Source organism: Numenius arquata, chromosome 2, assembly GCF_964106895.1.
Source record: "Numenius arquata chromosome 2, bNumArq3.hap1.1, whole genome shotgun sequence".
Lineage (NCBI taxonomy): Eukaryota > Metazoa > Chordata > Aves > Charadriiformes > Scolopacidae > Numenius > Numenius arquata.
Window position 1 is genome coordinate 31,037,949 of NC_133577.1, and position 21,829 is coordinate 31,059,777.

At 40.7% G+C, this 21,829-nt stretch overlaps 1 protein-coding gene across 2 annotated transcripts in view; it reads right to left on the reverse strand.

Moving 5' to 3' along the window:
- Window positions 1-18,534, reverse strand: part of STRN (striatin) — a 70,648-nt gene extending 52,114 nt beyond the window's left edge. Inside the window, exons 1-2 of one of the 2 annotated variants that reach the window (XM_074144691.1) lie at window positions 18,019-18,534; window positions 4,505-4,608 (exon numbers count right to left, since the gene is read on the reverse strand). In XM_074144691.1, coding sequence (XP_074000792.1) covers window positions 4,505-4,608; window positions 18,019-18,534 — 620 coding nt within the window. The remainder of the gene's footprint in view (window positions 1-4,504; window positions 4,609-18,018) is intronic. The other variant, XM_074144692.1, reaches the window with a different exon arrangement.
- Between the last annotated feature and the right edge of the window lie 3,295 nt (window positions 18,535-21,829).

Consider the following 21,829-nt stretch of genomic DNA (forward strand, 5'->3'; position numbering starts at 1 on the left):
ACAAAAAAAAAAAAAAACCACAAAACAACAAACCAATGCCAAGCTCAAAACTGAATTAATTAGAAGCAATTACTATAAATTCAGGTGTCTGAGCAAAATATCAGTTAGATGCAAAACAGAAACATGAACAACACATCAGAGTACTTGACCCAGTTAACTCACCTTCAGCTATGATCAGTTTCTGAAGTTCAGAATATTTAAACAAAAAATAACCTATATAGATAGCTAACAGTCCATCAGGGAAATATTTTCTAAACTTCTTCAGGCAGCAAGTATGAGATTTATTATTAGAAACTTTCTTATGGTACAGTTGAAAATGTCACAGGTATGAAAGACAATCAATCTTCTTTCTAAAGCATACTAAGGAAAGGGCTGAACACAAGGATTCAGACTCCAAGACTAGAAGGGAGTCTTGACTGGTCAGTTACACATATTGCAATCAAAGGCTATGAAACTTCTCACAAAAGAAACTTTAATTCTTTTCTATACAAATTCTGAATATAGCTTATTCCATTAGCATGCTCATATAGAGTATCTCTTGCCCACCTATCATGCTTAACTTCTCCGCTTTTTTCAGAAATGACATAGTCCACTTTTTCACAGCTTCAAACTGGCCCTTTGCAGTTCACAGTGAACTCTAGTTCACACATCACAGCAGTGAGATGCTATTATCACAAAAAAAGAGCAAATGTGTTTTTAATATAAATGAGTAAAAGAAATTTAAAAAAAAAAAAAATCAAAGTTTCTCCAACTTTCATATCATCTAGTCAAAAACAAGGACGGAGGTTTTGGGGGAGGGGAAGGAGGAGGGAAACAAATCACAAAGATGAGTCTTTATTATCTGAAATTTGTTCAACTTGGACGATTTACCTTCAATTTCCAAAAATTACATCTGAGTTATTAACAGCAGGCAGAGACTGAAAAATGACTTGTAAATAACTGGCTGAAGGATACAACTTTATAGAAGGTATTTTCCATCTGAAAACTAGCCTTCAAGTTGTTTGGAAGAAAGCTATTTTGGGGCTGGGAAACTATGTTAGCGGGTAGATAACCTTACTCAGATAAATATGAATATTGCCACCGCTCTGGCTTTTGCACTTCATTACACAATTCTCCCTTTTTGATTAGGAGGATTTTCTTTAAACTATGTGTCTTCTGTGCTTAGAGACATTCAGTATGGCTGCTACAAACTTCAAGAGCTCCTTAGGAAAATGCTAAAAGCTTTCACCCTTCTAGATTTCCTAAGACTGAGGGCAGTGAAACCTTTCTGAATACTTCACACAGAAACAAGTTTGATCCTGATCAAAAAAGGCCACTATTTCTTGGAAATATCTGTCACCAGACCTGAAGCATCTGATCCAGCTGTGCTGAGGGAGCCTGCCAAAACATCCGTAGAAGATCTGGGAGCCGCCGCCAAACCAAGAGACATAAACAAGAATGACTGCCAGGAACAGCACGGCAAGATATTCTACCCAGAGGAGAAGGCGCCAGCCTTACGCTGATCAGACACACTAGTGCAGAAAACAACATAAAATTAAATCAAGTGTTTCTAGAGACATGGCTTAGGAGTCCAGTTCTTTGGTTGAAATATGTTAGGACAGGAAATGAGCTAGACTAGATGAAATACGACATACTTGAGAGGAACAGTACTGCATTTCAGCTAGCTCCTGAAAATCCAGAGGAAACAATGCAATTTTCTGGTGGTGAAGCAAGTATTGATAAAGTAATAAAAAAGTAACCCTCAACTGCAAACAGCCTCACACTGCAATCTACTGGATGTTGGCAAAACTACATCAAAACTGCTGTTGAACAAATGATAGTGCTTAACTATTACCTACCTCCTTCTAAGGTCTTTGCTATTCTGTGTATTAAGACTCTTCAGCAGAAATAACTGCGCCTCCGATATATCATGCAGCAAAAAGGTAATCTTACAATTACTAACACGAAGACCGAACATTAAACTAAATTTGTCAGAAAAACATGACAAACCCAAAGTAAAACTAATTTTCTACCTTACTCACTATAAAATTACATAAGTGTCATGAAATAGAGAACAATGACAGTGCTTCCAAAGTTGGTTGTTCAGAGTAAACTTCTAAAGCATTTGGTTGATAAAACAAATGCTGAACAGCACTATACAGAACAGCAGCTCATAAAAGCATGTATCTGAGAAAAACAATGTCACTCGCTTCCTGCTCATGGTTTCCTCAGAGCACTGTGAACACAGGCTACTCCGGGCCACAACTGCATATTCTTGTTCTGTTACTCATACCTTATTTCATCTAGCTAAGAAAGATTTGGTGCCCTGCAAGGTCAAGGCAGAACTGAAGGACCCCAGGAATGCTTCCCTGTCCCCTCCCACCCACACCAACCTTCCCCTAACTTGATCAGAAATGTTTTCCTCCTACCTTGTAGGATCTCATTTTCCAGCTCTGAAATCCCAGCGGAAAAAGCCAGCACCCCAACAGACTACTGCCTGACCTGGCCGATGCCTGATTTAGGAAAATGCTACGAAAGAGAGCAATGCTTCCAAGCTCAGTATGCTGCCATTCTTTTAGGTATCAAGCAAGAATACTTGCTGGGAGACATTTCCAGCAGAAATGTAAGACTCTTTCTCCAGAAACTGACAAATAATGCTGCTGTTTAAAACAACAAACTTATAAATAGCTGTCTCCAGCACACACCATTCACAAGCATCCCATTTACTTTAAAAACCATTGCACACCCATACTGAAACTGTCAAACTGGATCGAACCAGCTGACTGTAGCCTGCTGACCCGAGTAACCAAGGCTAATACCATACACTGCAGGAAAAAATACAAGAAAAGAGAAAAGATACCTATGTAAAAACTGCTAAAAAGAAGCCATTGGTTATTTTTCATAAGCCTGACAGTGACTGCTGTATTAGGATTTAGACGTCTAAATTTAGGTCGATTTTACTGAATGCAACTGGGGGGCATTTTCACTACCCATATGGAAGTTTGATTTTTGATTAATTTTTTTAATCATAAAAAGCTTTTCTGATAGCACACAAAAATGTGTTTACATAGTCTGATAATTTTAGATAAATTGCTAATTTATCTGGGTTATGAACATGAAGTATTAGAGATAACCCTAAGTAATCGGGAATAGCTCCCTCAGTTTTGAAATACAAGAAATTTTACTGAAATTATATACCTTATAGCATATCCTTAACTGCACAACAATGTACTCCATTGCTTCTGTCTTCTTTTAAAGTGACTCTGATCTTTATAATCATGCCTCAAATGTAAGCCTTTCCACAGCTATAAACTGTAATCTCCATTATGAATACATTTGGTATTTTTCTGTGCTATTTGATAGAAGATCAGTGCCATAACAAGCCTGAGCAAAAAGGGTATCTACCTTAAGCATTCCTCTGAGAACTCCCCAGAAGGAGCTGGAGCCCTGAGGCTACTTGCTGGCCAGGAAACTGGCTGCAGCTCCATGCTAGCAGATGAATTGGTTGCTACCAGAAAGAGCCAAACTGGATGGTGTAAGCCATATCTCACATGCTAAAGTAGCCCATGTAAGATGAGCAAATCTAAAATGCAATACTGCGATGCACAACTATTAGTGTCCTTCTTAAATTATCTGGCAGCAGTATGCTACTCCTTATTTGCATATCAGTGTATTTCTAATCTTATTTCTACTAATACAAACTATGTAAAAGAGGTTTATTGCATTAATATTTTAAAGCAGGAATTATCTGATAGGAAAATTGTACGTAAACAATGATTGCTTTGCAGTAGTACCATAAACATACTCAAGGTCAGGAATTTTAAAAGACATTTTACTAATTCAAAAAAAATTAAAACTAAATTTGGCCTAAAATAAATCAGTTGAACAGAAAGACTTCTAGAAGCATGATAAAAAAAAAAAAACCACACAAAACAATTTGTTTGCCCCAAAGATTACAACAACAGGAAAGTATATGTAAGAATAAAATGCTAAAGTGGACTGGGGATTTCGGTAGAAGAACAAACAGATATTTGATTAACTGGTAAACACAAACATTTTTTCACTCCTCACACAATTAGCCTCCAGAAGATATTCCTGTAGAGTCTATCATACCGAAAAGACTAAAAAATTAGCAAGATTAAAACCTAGTAACTACTAGACAGTTATTCAATATTTCAGTTGTCAGAGATTATTAAACAAAGGTAGTACTTTGAACAAAAAGAGAATACACTAATTCTGGGGTATAATCTATACAGTGAGGCAGAATTTATCACGGAAGAAGTATTCATCATTGATCAACCATAGGGTTTATTGCATGTTTTTGGAGCCATACTATGTTAGCTATTGTTTTTACCATAATGCAGACCTTTAGACGGCTAGGTTTATTTAGTATAATAATATTTGTCAATTTGAGAACTGAATATACACAGACTAAGTATTTCTTGGTTTTGTCAAATACAAAGGCAAAATAAAGTATCTGTCTTCAAAATTTCTTCATCATGTACTCATCAATAAAGCAGCATACCGTTCCTGTTTAAGTGCATATTCCAGCATTTTGATTCTTCGCACTAGATCCTTCTTCAGATTTTCTTGTCCTTTCCTTTCACCCTGAAGAAAAGCGATCTGGGCCTGCAAAAGGAAGTGTTCAATTTAGAATATGTTTCCTCAAAACCATTCAGTGTAGCTCTTAAGTGCGTGTGTTTCCCCCACGTTATTTTAAAATTGATTTGCACAGTTCAAAACAAATTGGCTTACTGTGTTTCATAAACATCAAATGCTTAGACAACACACTGCACAGATAAGCCTTCTAAACTGCATGCTCATTAGAGATTTAAAAAAAAAAAGATAAGAAATAAAGCAATTTTAGTTTGTTTGACAGGGTTTATTTCCTCTCTTGGCTAAACATTCAATAAAGGATAAGGAATAGATAAAACAAGCACACAAAAAGCCTTCAGCAGATAAAAGCATCTACCAACAATAAGCAGAAGATGATAAAGTATTTCTGCTCGCTAACTGAAGTAGTATATAATTAGTGTACTTTTCTACAGATACATGTTAGATACCTGATACCAGTCAAAGAACTGAAGTACAGCATGTTCAGCTAAAAGAAAAAATAAAACCCTGTTTGTAATAGTGCCAAGTGTTAATTAAAATACTTACTAAAATAGGTTAAAGAAAGCTCTCCAGAAATACTGTAATTAAGAGAGAGAAAAAACTGAAAACAGGCAAAGGTATTTTGGTGAGGGAGACAAGGAGTGAAATGGCACAGAAGTAAATAAAAGTCAAATGGCAAACAGACACCTAACCTTTATTGACTTCTAGAAGAGAATAAGTATTTAGTTGGGTGTGAGAGTGTGAAAGGTCTTCTTTAAATAGAAATTGATGATACATACAAAATATTCATTCCTAATCACAGAGGCAGAACTACCTGCTTTTGTACCTCATGCTCAAATCAAGTCATTTATTAGAGGCAGGTTCTTGTGCCCTCTCAACGCTTGAATACACTTTTAGACAAAGATGCCTATGGACAGTCACCACTTCACACCTCGGCCTCACCTGCGTTGCAGACCACCTGCCATTTTCAGAATCAGAAGCTTTCTGTCACCTTTGCAGCTAAGTCTCCAAGTACCTCAGCTGTCTCCTGAGAAGCACAAACAGGATAAAAGGCAACTGATCTAGACCACCCGCTGTTGAACATGAAGACCAGTAAGCCTTTCATTTATATAAAGGCCCATTGCAGTTCTGTAAGCAGCATTTTCTGTAGGTACTGTAGTCTGTGCCAATCTCCAGGGAAAGCTTGGGAGAAACAAGGAGTATCCTCTCCTCACCTGCCACAACCTTGCAAGGAGTCCCCAGATATTTTAGTTAATGGAGACAGACACTTCCAAAGAATAACTTATCTGACTTCAGATTTTCACCCCAAAGTGAGAAAAACAGTGTCTGTAAATGCTATTTTCTCTCCACCAACTATAAAGGAAATGCACACAACAAACTCAGTTGAAGTTTGGATGGCAAGCAAGATGAATCTCACTTCAAAAGGCCATTTGCTGGTAGCCAGCTACAGCAGCTGCTCTAAAATATGATACCAGCTAACAATTTCATTGCTCAAGCACAGCCAGTGAACAGCTTGACAGACACCTGAAGAATCCTTAACCACCAGTCACCCACTAGAGCAGCCAGTTTATAAGTGAAAAAACACTGGCCGCTCTCCAATGGTCTTCACCTTCAATGGGAGAAATGCATCTGACTGCCAAAAAACCCTCAGCTGAATCAAAAGAAAGGCCTCTGTCACTCTGGCATCAAGCTTCTCCTCACTTAACACTCAAACTGGCATGAACAAAAAACTACAACTGAATTCCAACATTCATTTTTTGCTCGGGTTTAGGGAGAGGCACAGAAGAAAGAAATGCTGGCTTCGGAGTCAGCACTTCCTACCCTGAAGAAATAACAGTAGCAGTGCAAGAAGCACATCAGCTCAACAAGGTCACCATCCTTCTCAGTAACAAGAAGAACACCCCAAGCACATACAACTTAGTTTGCAATAACTGTACTCGGATTATAATGCATATACTAGTGCACTGCGATAGTGATTTCTTTCTCTCTGCCTCCAAACATGTTCAGCAGAAATAAACAAGCACCCTTCTAGCCAAAAAGTGAAAGAACATCAAAGCATACTACCAAAAATAGTAGAACATGATGTTAACATGCATTTGACTGGAATGAAAAAGATCATCCAATGCCATGGGGACACAAGCTGAAGTGATCTCCGGTGTGACCTGCTGTCTGCAAGCAATTTCTAGCTAAGAATGAACTGACCAAAGAGGCTGGAATGAACCATTTTTACCCGGCAGGTTGGCAAAGGACAGGCAGGAATGGCCTGGCTCATGCACTGCTCTACTACGGGGTCAAACCAGCATTACCACGATAACAATGAGGTTAAAGTCATCTTCCACTGGTAGCAGCCTAAACAAAGAAAAAAATGCAACTTTTTGGTACTTTTGACAGCTTACTTTTGTAAGAAAAAGAGACTTAAATGGATTTGATCAAGAAATATCATACTACGCCTTCTTCGTCTGAAAATGAGCACTCACACTTGCGATACAGGGCAGGCCTGGCTCCGTGACTTGTCTGACTAATCATTTGAGAATCAAAATTCAAAACTGTCACCAGAAGATTCTTAAGCACATGAAATAATGTAAATGTTCCTAGCTTTACCTCTAGAGCTGAAACACCTATGCCTTATGATTCAACATGAAGGAAAACGATTGGGTTCTATCTCTTTGGGGCCACTGGCAGACTATATGTATTATACACATATTGCACAGGAAGAAATATTAACTGATTCTTTGGACATCTTTTATTGTCAGTTGTATAATGATGCTCTTACTGATGTCTTCTAACTTTTCTTTCTCCTGGACTTCCAAGAAATCCTTGCATTTATTACTTTAAAAGCATGCAGAATTCATGGCCCAAGAGCCATCTCTCCAGCCCTACACAAGCTCATTTCCAGGGTCTTTCAAGGTTGCTATACACTTTATGGATCAGCAGTTTTATTGGTAAATCAAGAAACAGAAAAGTGCACCAGAGGGCTTGAGAATAATTTTGCGCTCTCTGTGGAGGCCGCAGAGTTTCTAGCATAGTTTGCTCATGCTTTTCTTCTGAGTGGCGTACTTACATCCAACAGTCATAACTTTTGAGAAATTCTGGCTCTGAAAATGGGAATGCTTACATTTGGTCAGAAATATACAGAAAGTAAGGAGAATATTCCCTCTCTTTCCCACAGGATGTTAGTAACCCTTATCCCTTATCTATATAAGTACTGGATAATTACAATTAAGTCAGCCTCAGTGGACAACAAAACGTCATTTATATATGTAAGCTCACATTTTATTTAAGAAATTCTTAATGATAATATCCAGGTTTATTTGTAATGCACATAAGGATAGCATTAAAATAATAACTGAAATTTTATATTAACAATACTACTGTAACAGTCACAGAATCACAAAATGATATGGGGTTGGAAGGGATCTCTGGAGATCATCTAGTCCAACCCCCCCGCCAGAGCAGGTCCACCTAGAGCAGGCTGCACAGGAACATGTCCAGGCGGGTTTTGAATGTCTCCAGAGACAGAGACTCTGTGACTTCTCCAGGCAGCCTGTTCCAGTGCTCTGCCACCCTCAAAGTAAAGTTCTTCCTCGTGTTTAGATGGAGCTTCTGAGTCTGTATGTCATAAGCAGATTTCATTCTTTACAATGTTTGGCAATTAACTGAAAATACGCCAAGGAACCTAAATGTTCGTACCATAAATGAAACAATTTGTAGTATAGCTGAAAACTGAATAAATTAATACACTGAGTTTAAATATATAAAATGACAAATTATGAGATCTAGCAGTATTTCCTCTGTCTCTAGAACAAAACAGCAATAACTCTAGGTTCACCATTTCTGATTAAAATATTTAGCCAGTGTCTGTCTAAATGTCTGTGCAAACATTTAAAGCGCAAGAGGTCTGGGTTTAAACATGATGAAAAGCATAACTGAACTGCACAGCTACAGGATTCTTATAATTCGGATGTAAGCAGCAGAATTTTACCGGTAGATTGAGACTGCACGGGCCATCTCCCACGGGTGCAGCTTTAGCGCAAGTCAAACCTGAAGCCTGCGCTACCCGAGGGAGCAGGAGAGCAAAGGAGGATCCCCTCCACTTTGAATAATCTGCAACACTACTGTTCCACACTTCTGCTTTGGCCACTCCTGAGAAGGTTTGCCAAAAATTTCAAGAATTCACAAATATGCCCAACAAACAGGTTCTGTGACAAATGACCTTCTGGCTAATAAGGTTAAAATGCATCAAGTTGTAAGCTCGTCACCACAAACCTCGAAAACGCCTACGGGGATCACACAAAAATTTGTATTGTTCCGTGCCTCATGGGTGGGGCGCATCGTCCCCATCCAGCGCCCGGCCCCGCTGGCTCCGCAGCGAGGAATCGAGGCAGCTTCCGCCTCAGGTTTTTTCCAGGCCAAGTGCTACAAGTTACTGTATTACATCTCAACTGTTAAACTAAAGTCAAGCAAGTCAGGACAAAAAAAAAAACAAAACAACAACAACAAAACAAAACAGAGAATATTGGGAAAAATATTGGAACAGTCTATTTCAGCTACAATTGTAGAGTTCAAGCTTGTTTGTTTTTTTTTTTTTTCACTTTATCTCATTGAAGTTTTTAGTATTACCAACTGCAACAAAACTTCGAAGCTTCATGCGCATCCAGTCTAAATTAGTAACGCTGTAGATATCTTAGCTATTCCACTTCTTAACCGAGAGATTTTAAAAATAACATTCATTCTTATGTTTAAAAAAAAAAAAAATCCTCGTGCAACAATATTGTTGTTTTAAGAAATTCCTCAAAAGACTCTAAGGTCACGTTACTGTGAAGTGGACAAAAGGGTGAGGCAATGTTTTAGGTAACACAGGGTTAGAAACAACATTTTTTAAAGTGTTGTTGAATTCCTAATACAGGCCTAGCAGCCATAACAATATAATGGAATAATTAAATTGCATCTAAATAAATCTGGATTTTACCAATGTTTTAAGAAGTAAACTGAAATTTAAGTTTCCTGGAATCAACAACCACAACAATAAGGATGTTAAAGAGAATATTATATCTGCACAACTTTTTAGGCTGACACCTTGACATTACAGAAAAGCAAGAGACTAAAAAAATATTTTCTTTTAACAAAAAATGTTTTAAAAGAAACAATGTTATGGCTGCTAAACAAATGATGCACATTTAATATCAGCTTCTATCAGTTCCTGAATTTCACAGCTATTTCAAGTTTAAAGACGCTTTTTTTTTTTAATTCTTAAGACTCAGGAACTATAAAAATCCTTTCCATTTTTTCCTTTAAAATATTTATCTTAATATTTTAAAGTAAACCTCACTTCAAATTTTTGAGCACTCTAAAGTCAATAGGCATCATTTGACAAAGTACGAGCTACTAAGACATTAAATTCTCTATATATTGCTTCCATAATTCAAGAACAAGATCTTCACAGGTTGAGAGAAAAGTGAGGGGAAAAAAATAGATAGGTGCTAAATAACTAAAAGCATATACAGATGAATCAGCCTCAAACAGTTGTTCTAACTAGTCTACCGACATCTGCCAGAAGGATTCTGCAGGTTGCCAGGGTGCTCAGTACTGTAGATCACAGTCGGCTCGCTGAAGCACCACATATTTAAATACATTTGTAAATCCGTGTAGGTATGCCTGGGGCAAGGCGGGGGGGGGAAGAGGAGGGAACAGAAGAGATATAAGACAGGTACAGAGGAGTGGAGGAGGGAAATACCAGTGGTCTAGTACAACTGGCAAACAATTTTTCAGGCACCATACTTCACACTGTAACACACACCCACTAGCACTCTGTGCAAAGAGAGACTAAGAAGCTTTTGTAAGCACCTGTAGCCATTTACAACAACACAAAACTGAAGTGGGGTCACAGGCTGAAATGAGTAGCAGGTACCAAGGCGCATTTAGCTTCACCCCACACAGAAGCGTTTCACCCCATTTATCACCCGCACGCTCACACTGGACAACAGCACCTCATGGGACCAACACACAGCACAATCTGCTATCGGCAAATTATTTTTGCTGGACTTCTCAGAAATGTCCTAAAACCGGCATCAGAGCTAAGCCCTGAAAAAATTAAACCATCCAAAAGAGATCAAAGATTTAGCTTATGGTAAAAAATGATGGTTGAAGAAGCCATTTACTTACATTCTTCATCTCTTTGAAAAGACTGTTTGAAAAACAATTTCTTATCAGTGAATTCAAAACTCCTCATAGGTAATCCAGAATAAAAAAGAATTTAGTAATTTATTCCTGGCAACACCTTGATTACTAATTTAAGCACCTCAACCAACAGAAAGGCTTTTTTTTCTGCAGTTTGAAGTGTTTTACTAGGCAGATCTCTGTTCAGAGAGCCAGTCTTTCTTTTATCCACTGTTTAGTGCTGACTTTCACTAACAACTGCAAATGTCAAAATACTTGCTGAGTAAGCCAAGCAATATATATTCAGGTTATTTAATCATTCTTTATAAGTAAAAATCTCCTCTAATCCTCCAGTCGTTTTTGTAGGACACTTAAGTGGTGAACATTAACTTCTTTTTTCCCCTTTGAGTCCCAGGAGCATGCTCCGTGTAGACTGATGTAAGGTCAAAAAGAGAGCAATTTTAAAATGTCATATAACTCTATAGGCAACACTGCAATGACATGTCACAAAATAATTGCATATTATGAGCTGGAGTCCAAATTGGAAAGGAATTACATTTGAGCATTTGAACTTGCTGTACAAGAAAGGCAGAAACGCAGCAGTCAGCACCAGGACTGATAGACTTATGGCCCCCATTTAAACTGAGACAATGGAAGTTCATAGGCTGAATGAATCACTTGGGATATAGCAAGACAAGGGAGGAGATATCTGGAGGAGATCTGTAGATTTGGCTTTGGTAACAAGAAGAAGAGTGAACCAGACTTGACCACACGAGCCTTTGCAAAGGCAATCAGCGCACTCCTGTTTCTCACTCCAACCAGGAACAGCTGGAATACAAGGAATACACTCCTTGTATTCAAGCAGCACCACCACCCTGAACTGACTACAGCATCAAGTGAAACAGATACAAAAATCACTGATTTTGTTCTCACCTCCTGTTTACAAGCTGGGATACGAATATCGTGCATGCCATTTTTTTTCCAATCCTTTTGCAATCCTGCCCTATGTGACTGCCCTGAAGGGAAACATATTCCTGGCGAGGAGCAGAAAAAATGCAGTCTTTCCACACTGCAATCTTTAACTCAACTTCTTCGTCACGTGGTTATTTTCAAAATATTCAATATTAGTTAGCATACAGCAAACTTTTCAAATAGAAAAATAACATCTTCTGGATGATTCCATCCACAGGCTCATACAGAACAGGTCACTATGGTAAAGTGAACCTTTGTTTTCACATTTCAGAGTATTCTTATTTCTAGCCTATTATCTGCAAAGCTTGGATCCTGGGCACTCTGAAGTGATTCAGAAGAGCTATTTTGAGTATTTAAGCATTTCTCAGCATTTAAAAACAAAACATAAAAATCCTTCATCTATGTCTAAGTCAGTCTTACCATTTTTTAGCTAAGGAACTTAGAAAGGAGGACTTGACAAGGCCTGGCAGCCTTGTGAAGTATGCGAGTAGATTGCTGACCAATACCCATTTTCTCAGAAAACAGTGTACAGATATCAATTTTAGTTGAGGCTTGGCATTTGTAGAGCCTTACTTCTTTTAGCATCAAATTAAGATGAATCAAAAGTCTCTAGAGACGCACGTGATCTTCCTTGGGGAATTTTACACAGTCTGTTCCAGAATTAGCAAGTAAAGTTTGTGTCTACTGAAACGTCAATAAATGCTGAGTTATATCTGCAACTTGTTGTTCAAACAGTGCAAAGTTACTTACCCCTGATGCAATAAAACTGACATGAGCCAAGACCTTCAACAGAAAAAGCAGGGCTACAATCTGAGCAGGACACAGAGAAACTGATTTAAATTACAAACATGCACTAGTAAAAGACACACAGGATGTTTCACCATACGCTAACCTGACATCGAAAACCAAAAGGTTTCCACCTAGAACATAATGGCTTATATCATTTTTGCTTAATTCAACAATTCTATAGCAAATCATGAAAATCAGAAAATCCTCTACTTTTTTAAAGTGTAACTTTCTTCAAAAAGTGTTTGTAAGCTTTAAAGACCACTTGGAGACAATGTAACATTCCAAAACTCCATCTGTTCACGCCATGCCAATATTTACAGAAGCACCTTCCTAAAAGAATTAGGGCCATCTTAGAAATACATTTTCACTCGCTTAAACTAAATTACAGGTTTAACAGATTTGAGAAAAATGGGAAAATCTGATGCCGGGAAATGCTCGGATCATTTATGCAATTAAAAAAAAAAAAAAAAATAATCAAACTACTGTAAAAACCAGGTAAGACTGGGAAAGAAGCAGTCTCATCAGTTTGTATCTACATTCTACTTCTCTACAAAAGCTACACATTTCCATAATGCAGCTCTTTTGTCACTGAACATTTACTCTCACTAGTCCTGTCCGCTTAAATAAAACAAGCCATGACAGTTTATCAATGAGTATATGGGGATTAGCTGGCAATCACACATATAAGCAAATAGGAAAGAAGAGTACAGAAGCTTCCCTTTGCTTCACGTGAATTTGGTAACTAGAAAGTTTGCTAAAAAAGAAAGCATCTCTGGTAGTCACTGAGACCCAGTTAGCATCATCTTTCCCAACTAAACACACCTCAGTATTGTGACCATGACTTATTTTCTTCCACCTTTCTTTTGATTTATCTGACATATTTGAAACAATAAAGTTGAAAATATTGTTCTTCTGGGGTGGAGAGGAGTTTAACATTAATCACTCTTTTCTTTGTAATATCTGCCTTATGAGAAAAAATATTTTATTGAAGACTTCTACAGCACTTCCGCCAATTCATCTTTCACAGAGAACCTCAGAGATTCAACATATTTGAAAATCCTATCCAAAACTTCTTCAAACTGTATTTTATCTTCTATTTTATTGGCCAAACCAAGCCCTTAGGACTTTTCCATTAACTAAATAACTGATTTTGTCAACTGACTGCTCACTACTTTTCCTCTGAACAGTATTTTCAGATTATCCAGCTATTGGAATGATTTTTAACTAATCCAATAAGAGGACCATTATCTAAAAGCCAACAAACTGTAAATATCAACTATTTCTGAATCAAGTAACCAATGTCCTAAACCACACTATAAATAGCCACAGCCATCTGTCTGATTTGCCCCTTCTCCTCATTACTCTAACTTGCCTATCTCCAAGGTCACAATCTTACCGCAAAGTCCGCCTGGTTTCACCACCTGCCTCTTGCCTCACAGAAGCAGCAACAAGGGGGAAGATCACCATCCGCGACCCCCCAGAGAGCTAACATCACTAAATCTGACTTCCATAACCAACCTCAAGTGCTTATCTATTATTTCCATCACATTCCTTCTATTACAGTTGTTCGCTATCATTTAACTCCATTTTCTGTCATTTCATTAACTCTTTCCTTATCATTTGGGCACTTTTGTTTTTCTTTGGGCATTGTCTGACAAGGAATATTTTTAACACAGTTGTGGAAAGACAAGCACATTGTATCCCCCCATTCTCCATAATTTCCTTGCAAACATTTTCAAAGGAAAGTTTACCTACGAAAAATAATTTCAACGTAACCCTATCAGTTCCCACTACTCCAAAGTAGTCTACTACTCTAAAGAAGCAGTTATCAGCAGAAATGAAAACTTTAGTAGTGATGAGGTTAAGAGCTAGAAAATTCCTTAGCAGGACACAGGGTGTCTATACACGCAGTTACATACAGCATAGCAGTTTGTTGCAATTTAGAACATTTGTGAAATGCGGAGAAATGCCAAAGTCTGCAAATCAGCATTTTTGCCAGAAAAATGTTTGTCAGAAGCAAAACTTTCCACAGCAACATATGCATCGCTTGCAGAGACAAAATTTCTAGTCAAAACAAAAGCCATACACACACACACACACACACACACACAGAGAAGCCTTCCAAGCTCATCCAGCCCAGAAGCAGCAGAGCTCAACAGCTTTGTCGCTCGCTGGGACAAGGATGCCATTGGCAGCTCTCGGCTCTGCGGGGGTCCCAACCGCAGAGGCAGAGTCCCCATCACTCTCCCCCAGGGGTGGCAGATGGCTAATTAAAAGGGAAATAACATCCGCAACAGAGAATCACCCCCAACCAGTCAGAAGACTTATGGTTAAGGCAAGACACCAACATGGAAGGCATTTCATATGCTGCTTGCCTCAAGCAAAGAGACAAATTTCAGTGCCCTGCATATGCATTTGATCAAACTCTTGGCTATTCTGGGATGGGCTTGTCCAATACATAATGACAACTCTGAAATGCCCTAGAAACACAGTCCAGAAAAATGCAGAATGAAAAAAGAATTGAAGTTTAAAACTTTTGCAGAACAGGAAACCCTTTCTTGTCAACTCTCCCAAGCAGCTGCAAGAAGAACCTAAGAAAAGGAAAACTACTCACTTCTGAAGAGATACGAAAATAAGCGATAATGATCCAAAACACAGTTTGTGAATACTAAAATGACGTTTAATAACGTTAGTACTTATTCTTGTGAATTACTTTACAGGGCATCATGAAAGTTTATTCTTGGGATAATTTTTCAATCTGCAGATATCAAAGTACCATAAACAGAAAGCAAGCATTAAAAGTGAAATATATAATTAGCAAATAAGCTGTATGAATCTGTTTTCATTCTGATTTGAAATACACAGCTTATTAATGAAACTTGCAGAGATCTAAATATTGATATCCTCTTTTGCCCTGAATGAGGAAGATTATATAATAGAGGCAACAATAATTTGAAAATGACAAGAAAAATAATTAGAAATTCAGAGTAAGCATGGATATTTGCCAGGGTAAGCAAAATATAGGCACCTGATAGGAAGAGAAACCTTGTAAATGCAAGACTAGACCAGTAACTAAGAACTGAGAGTAAGCTGCCCAGGCCTGTCAACTCACGTACGTTATAAACTCCAGGAAAGAGGGGGGCATGTGTGTCACCCAAACAAGCATCACATAACGCAACAGAAAGGTACTCTACCTGAATATCACATTTAGTTCCACACAATTAATTACAAGAAAAAAAAAAGAGAAAATAAAAAGAAGCCTAGAAGGGAAGAAAAGGAAGACAAGAAATCACAGTGGGACTGACTGACAAGGTGTTTTTCAGAGACAGAGTTTAGCTTAACCAGCCAACAACTACAGAGCAGAAGCCAAGCACAGTAACACTGTGGCATAAATTATCAGAAGTATTTAAATATCATGTCAGGTAAGAAACGTGAGATAAAAAAAAAGTCTATGCAACATAACAAGATGAATTGCAGATAAAAAGTATGGGATACTCAGACGACCTTATGAAATGGATTCTCTGTCACACAGCTTCCCAAGCGAGTGGATAATCTAACATTTAAATTTACATTGGATGAAAGACTAGTATAGTAGAATCAGGAGCACTGCATCTTTATCTTGAGAGAGAAACTGCCCGACCTGAAATTTCCATTATTCTGTTAAATACTTCCAAATATATGGGCCAACAAAAGGCTTCAGAAGCAGCACAGAACCAGTTTTTAATTAACGCTGCTCATCCTTCAGTTGTACATGTACAATTTCTAAACGCCATCCTGTAGTTGCTGAACCCCGAGCACAGACCTCTCACACGGAACAAAGAACATTGAACCGCAAATGGTCACGGCAGACGTAAGCCTGATGTCTATAGAGACAGCCGAGAATTTTGCACCTTTCTGAACATGACTCCGCAGCAGATAAATTCTGTTACAGCTCATGGCAATGCCAGCCACAGCTAATTATAACTTTATTGAGATGTTTTGGCAAGATCCAAAAGGCGTTCAAGCAAACAACTTGTAATAGGGTTATATTCCCAGTTCTGCCACTGATAATGCATGACTTAAGCAAATAGTTTAAATACTCTACTTCTTTCCTCCGCTCTCATCCATAACACTTCCCAAGCTTTTGAGGGATACTTGGGGGAAGAGGAATGGCATTCTAGCCTCTGTTGAAGGGCACTAGAGATATGCAAAGTGTCATTACCACTAACATACTGGCAGAATTTCTTAGGTCCTATGAAACATACTATTTTTTTTTCTCCAAGCCAATTTTTGAGATCTATATCAGCTATGAAAAAACATCAAGACATTTACGAGACTCCACTGGATATGTGACACGTGATGTTCTTCTTACACATAGCTAAGCTAGTTACTTTCTACATAGTATTTACTGGATGCAGTGAATACAAACGTGATTCAGTTAGTAATGAATTTTTCATTGAATCACGGAAGTTAAAATAAAAATTACTCTTTAGTCCTCAGGACCACTTCCTTTAAATTCCTACAAGGGAACCCTCTGTGAAGAACGCCACATCTGCCACCCGTCTCAGAGGAGTTGTTTGATATTACCTTAGAAAGTAAGTTAAAAAGATGACTTCCCTACTAATTAAAAAAAACAAAAACAACAACAAACCAAACAACAAACCAAAAACAGAGAAGTGGTTCGCATTGCTAAACAGGCTCAAGACTCTCTTGACAAAGACAGCACTTTCAAGGAAAGACACAGAAAGAAGAGAGATGGACAGGAAGCAACAGACAAAGGAGACTTAAAAGGAAGCCAAGTAGACACTTTTCAGTCTCAAACACGGCCAACTGAGGAGCAAACAGTGGGCTGCTGGCAACGTGGACAGCACGAAGGTTTACAACAGAGATTTTCTTGTGAAGAGAGCCAAAGAGGAACAACAACGAAGGCTGCGTTATCGACTGTTATTAGAGTTAACGTAAGGAGCCCATCACTGAAGTATCTGACAGTCCTGGCTCTAGGCCAGCAGCTCACAAGTTCTTTAACCACAAGATCACTATCAGTCCTTTAACGCATTAATGAGCGTATCCAACCCCACCGCTTTTCAACTGAAAAAACAACGGAACCGTGTCCCGCAATTACCGAAGGACTTGCAGCCCGTCCCACAGGCCTGGCCCGGGGGAGGGCGAGGGCCCGGGGGGGGGCTGCGAGCCAGCACCGAGAACCGGGGTGGGGTGGGGGTGGCAATTTTTAACAGCGGCTTATGAAACAGGTGACGAGTCGAGGCAAACAGCCACGGAGGGGCACCCGGAAAACTCCGGAGAGGCAGCCAGAGCCGAGCCGCGCCGTGGGCCGGCGCCGCTCCCCTCAGGGCCGGCCGCCATGTCACGCCCCTCAGCCGGGCGGCGGCGGGGAGGGGGGGACGGCCGTTCCCCTCCGGCTGCGCAGCGCCGGGGTCCCCCGGCGCTGCGCAGCCGGAGGGGAACGGCCGCCCAAGCGATGAGGGACGCGGGGGGAGTGAGGGGTGTGAAGGAGGTCGCGGGTGTTACCTGCAGCTCCGCCCGCTCCGCCTCCCACTCGGCGCGCTCCGCCTCGAAGCGGCCCCACTCGTGCTGCAGGAAATGCAGGATGCCCGGCACGCTGTACTGAGCCCGGGACGCCGACAACGGCGCGGCGGCTCCGGTGGCTGAGACCCCCCCGCCGCCGCCTCCTCCTCCTCCTGCTGCCGCTGCGGCGGCCGCTGCTGCCGCCGCCTCGCCCGGCTCCAGCCCCGGCCCGCCCGCCGGCGGCGGCAGAAGCAGAGCGTTATTATTGTTGTTGTTGCTGAAGAAAACGCCGGGCCCCGCTTGCTCGTCCATGGCCGGGCCGGGTCTGTCGCGATCCCCGCCGCCGACCCCCTCCTCCTCCGCCAGCCGCCGCCCGCACCCAGCCGCGTCCCGGCAGCAGCAACAACCTGGGCGCGTCCCGCCCGCCCTCACCGCCTGACAGCCGCCCCCGCCGGCTGCTACGGCGGCCCGGCGGGGACAAATCCAGAGAGAGATTCGCCCCAGCCCCTCCGGCGGCATTCTGGGAAATGTAGTTCCGCGGCAGGGAGAGGCGGGCAGATTCCATCAAATCGCTTTTTTCTCCTGTGCGCTGCCCGTGTTTCGAGGAATGACGTCACAAGTTGATGAGAAGCTCAACGTGAGCCGGCAATGTGTGCACTGGCATCCCAGAAAACCAACCATATCCCGGGCTGTGTCAAAAGAAGTGTGGCTGGCAGGTTGAGGAAGGTGATTCTGACCTTCTGCTCTGCTCTGGTGAGACCCCACCTGGAGTACTGCATCCAGCTCTGGGGCCCCCAACATAAGAAGGACATGGACCTGTTGGAGCAAGTCCAGAGGAGGGCCACAAAGATGGTCAGAGGGCTGGAGAACCTCTCCTGCGAGGACAGGCTGAGAGAGTTGGGGTTGTTTAGGCTTGAGAAGAGATGGCTCTGGGGAGACCTTATAGCAGCCTTCCAGTATCTGAAGGGGGCCTACAAGAAAGCTGGCAAGGGGCTTTCGACAAGGGTATGTAGTGATAGGATGAAGGGTAACATTTTTAAAATGGGAGATTTAGATTAGATATTAGGACAAAATTCTTTACTGTGAGGGTGGTGAAGCACTGGAACAGGTTGCCCAGGGAAGTTGTGGATGCCCCATCCCTGGCAGTGTTCAAGGCCAGGCTGGATGGGGCTTTGAGCAACCTGGTCTAGTGGGAGGTGTCCCTGCCCATGGCAGGGGGGCTGGAACTCAATGAAGGTCCCTTCCAACCTAAACCATTCTATGATTCAAAGCATGGAATACTATAAAATCCATCCCAGGCTACAAGGGTTTCTTGAAAATCTTTAGAAGTGCTGAACATTTCTGAAGGAGAGCAAAGAACGCTGCCTTTTCTGTGAGGAAAGGGAAAACAAGGCACACTGAGACTGTCGGCAAAGCCCCGGGCCGAGGGCACGAGCTGCCTCCTGCCTCTCCCAGAGGCACACACAGGTCAGCGTGCTTTCCATCCTGTGCACGTACCAACTCCAGCTGCTTGGTGCAGACAGACAGACACGTTGCTACCAACAAGCCTTACAGCAGGGCTGAGCGCTAGCCGCGTGTGAAAGATGGCCCATGGCCACCGAGGCTGCAGGTGCCAGGGAGGGCCCCCACTGCTCACCCCCGCAGACCTTCCTGTTTCCCTCTCCGAAACCGCATTCGCCTGCTTCGTAACCCTGCCGTCGGAGATCAGAGCCGTGGCTGGTGGGTGACCGCTTCTCAAGAGGGAAGGACAACTAGGAAATCCTACAGATTGTCATGGAGCAGAAGGGAACAGCAGGAAAGGCACAGAAGAGGGAGCGCGCGCTGGGGGACCTCAGCCGGGAAGCGGGGCAGAAGAACAAGGCTTACCCAGAAAGGAAGGAAACGGCAGAGAGAGAGGAAAGACGTGAAGGGGAAATGGAGCAAACAAGCTTCATGAAAAAGCACATTACAAAGGCCACCGACAAAGAAAAAGATGAAAAGGAGGGTGACAAAAACCAAAAAGCACTACAGGTATTTCAAGTTAGTATGTGTTTTTAAGCAAATTTGATGCCAAAATATTATGTAAAACCACATGGTTATAGTATCAGGAGCAGGCAAAGAAGTGAACGAAGACTAGAAACTGGGGAAGGATGTATACAAATGGAAGTTTGAGCGTGTTGTGTACAGTCACACAGGATACAAAGAAAAACTTCTCCCTTCTCTATCCCTCTGCATCTACCTAGTGCCATTTTCCCTTCCACTAACTTTTTTCTGTTTTTCTACAGACTTCTTAATTACGCTTGATTACTACACTTCCCCCCTCCCCCTTTTGAGTTTCCAGACATCTTGTAAAATAGAGTCTAACAAAACCATAAAAGTGGTGAGATAAAAATTAAGGTAAATAAAACCTGATTATAGACATCAAACATCAAAGTAATTAATTACTAGACTACCTGAGGGGAGGGAATCTAAAAGAGGTTATGAAGTTATTTTCTTAGTTTTATTTGCAAAATTTTCGTGTTCAATTTTGTACTGAAAGAGTTTCCTTAATACTTTCTCTCAAATGTTAAACAGGTTCAGAACTACTGAGCAAAATAGCTTTGTAAGGCTGGAAACACTTAATAGAAAATTATGTATTTTAATCAATTTAATTCCCACTACACATACAAAGATGAAAAAAGTAGTGAAATTACTTTCCTCCTCATGTTATTTTTATATCTGCATATATCTTTACTCCTGTAGAATAATGGAACAAGTCTTGGAAGTTAACATCTTTATGATAAAAAAACCCCACGAAACATTTGAAAGATTAGAGTATGCACCAGTTCTTGAGTCCCTACTTTAGTACTAAAATAATCACTGTGAAATAAAAACTTTCCTGATTTTGTTAACTATTTTGCACACACCTACTGTATTGTAGGCCAAAAGAGCAGTGTCTTATCCTCCATTTTGCATAGGTACTCAAAAGGGTTATATAAGGTCTTATGGGAACAGAGACTAGGCAAGCAACTATGCAAAAATAATGATCTACAAATATTTCAACAAACTAAAAATCACATTCTGTTCTATTTACTGTCCCTTGTTATATTTGGATTGATGTAGAAGCTTCTGAAATAATGCAGTTTTTGCAGAGTATCCAGAAAGATATGAGAGATGACACTCAACAGGCCTAGCTGAGGCTTCTAGTTATGTGGCCCCTCTCTATAAAGCAAAAGAAAGATCCCTACAGAAGCCCATAAATTCAAGAGCAGCATCAAAAATCCACGTAAGTCAGTCTTGTATACACAAGAAAATACATGGTTCTGCACTTCTGCCAATAGGAAGGGTGAGGTCTGGCAGCAGACGGATGTTGGGAGTCGCTGGCTCTGTGCTGTGAGGCCAGCACAGCACTTGGGCCCTAAGCTCTGAAATCTGCACATCAGACTCACTCAGATGTGGGGGGAGCCACGTGCTTTTCAAAGAAGAAAAGCCTGGTAGGGGAAAGAAAAACTGGAGGAGCCTGGCTCTCACTTGTGTTTTGCTCCCTCCATCGGTACAGGCACAAAGCACTCAAGTAATTTGGCTCTGCAAACTTTATCAAGGACTACAGATAAGATATATCCAATGAGACTAAAATCTTGCAGGAAGGTTAAATACCGAGGAAACTGGACAAAGACCAGAGCACTGAATCATCATATCCAACCAGTGTCTGGCAGAACAGGAAGACTGCTAACACACAGCACCTTAAAAGGCCCAAAATCTCCACCTACAAAAATGCAGATAGCAGGCGGTTCTCTTTATAAACTCAATTTCCAATGCATTCTTTAAAATTTATCTTAGAAGAGATAGGGGATTA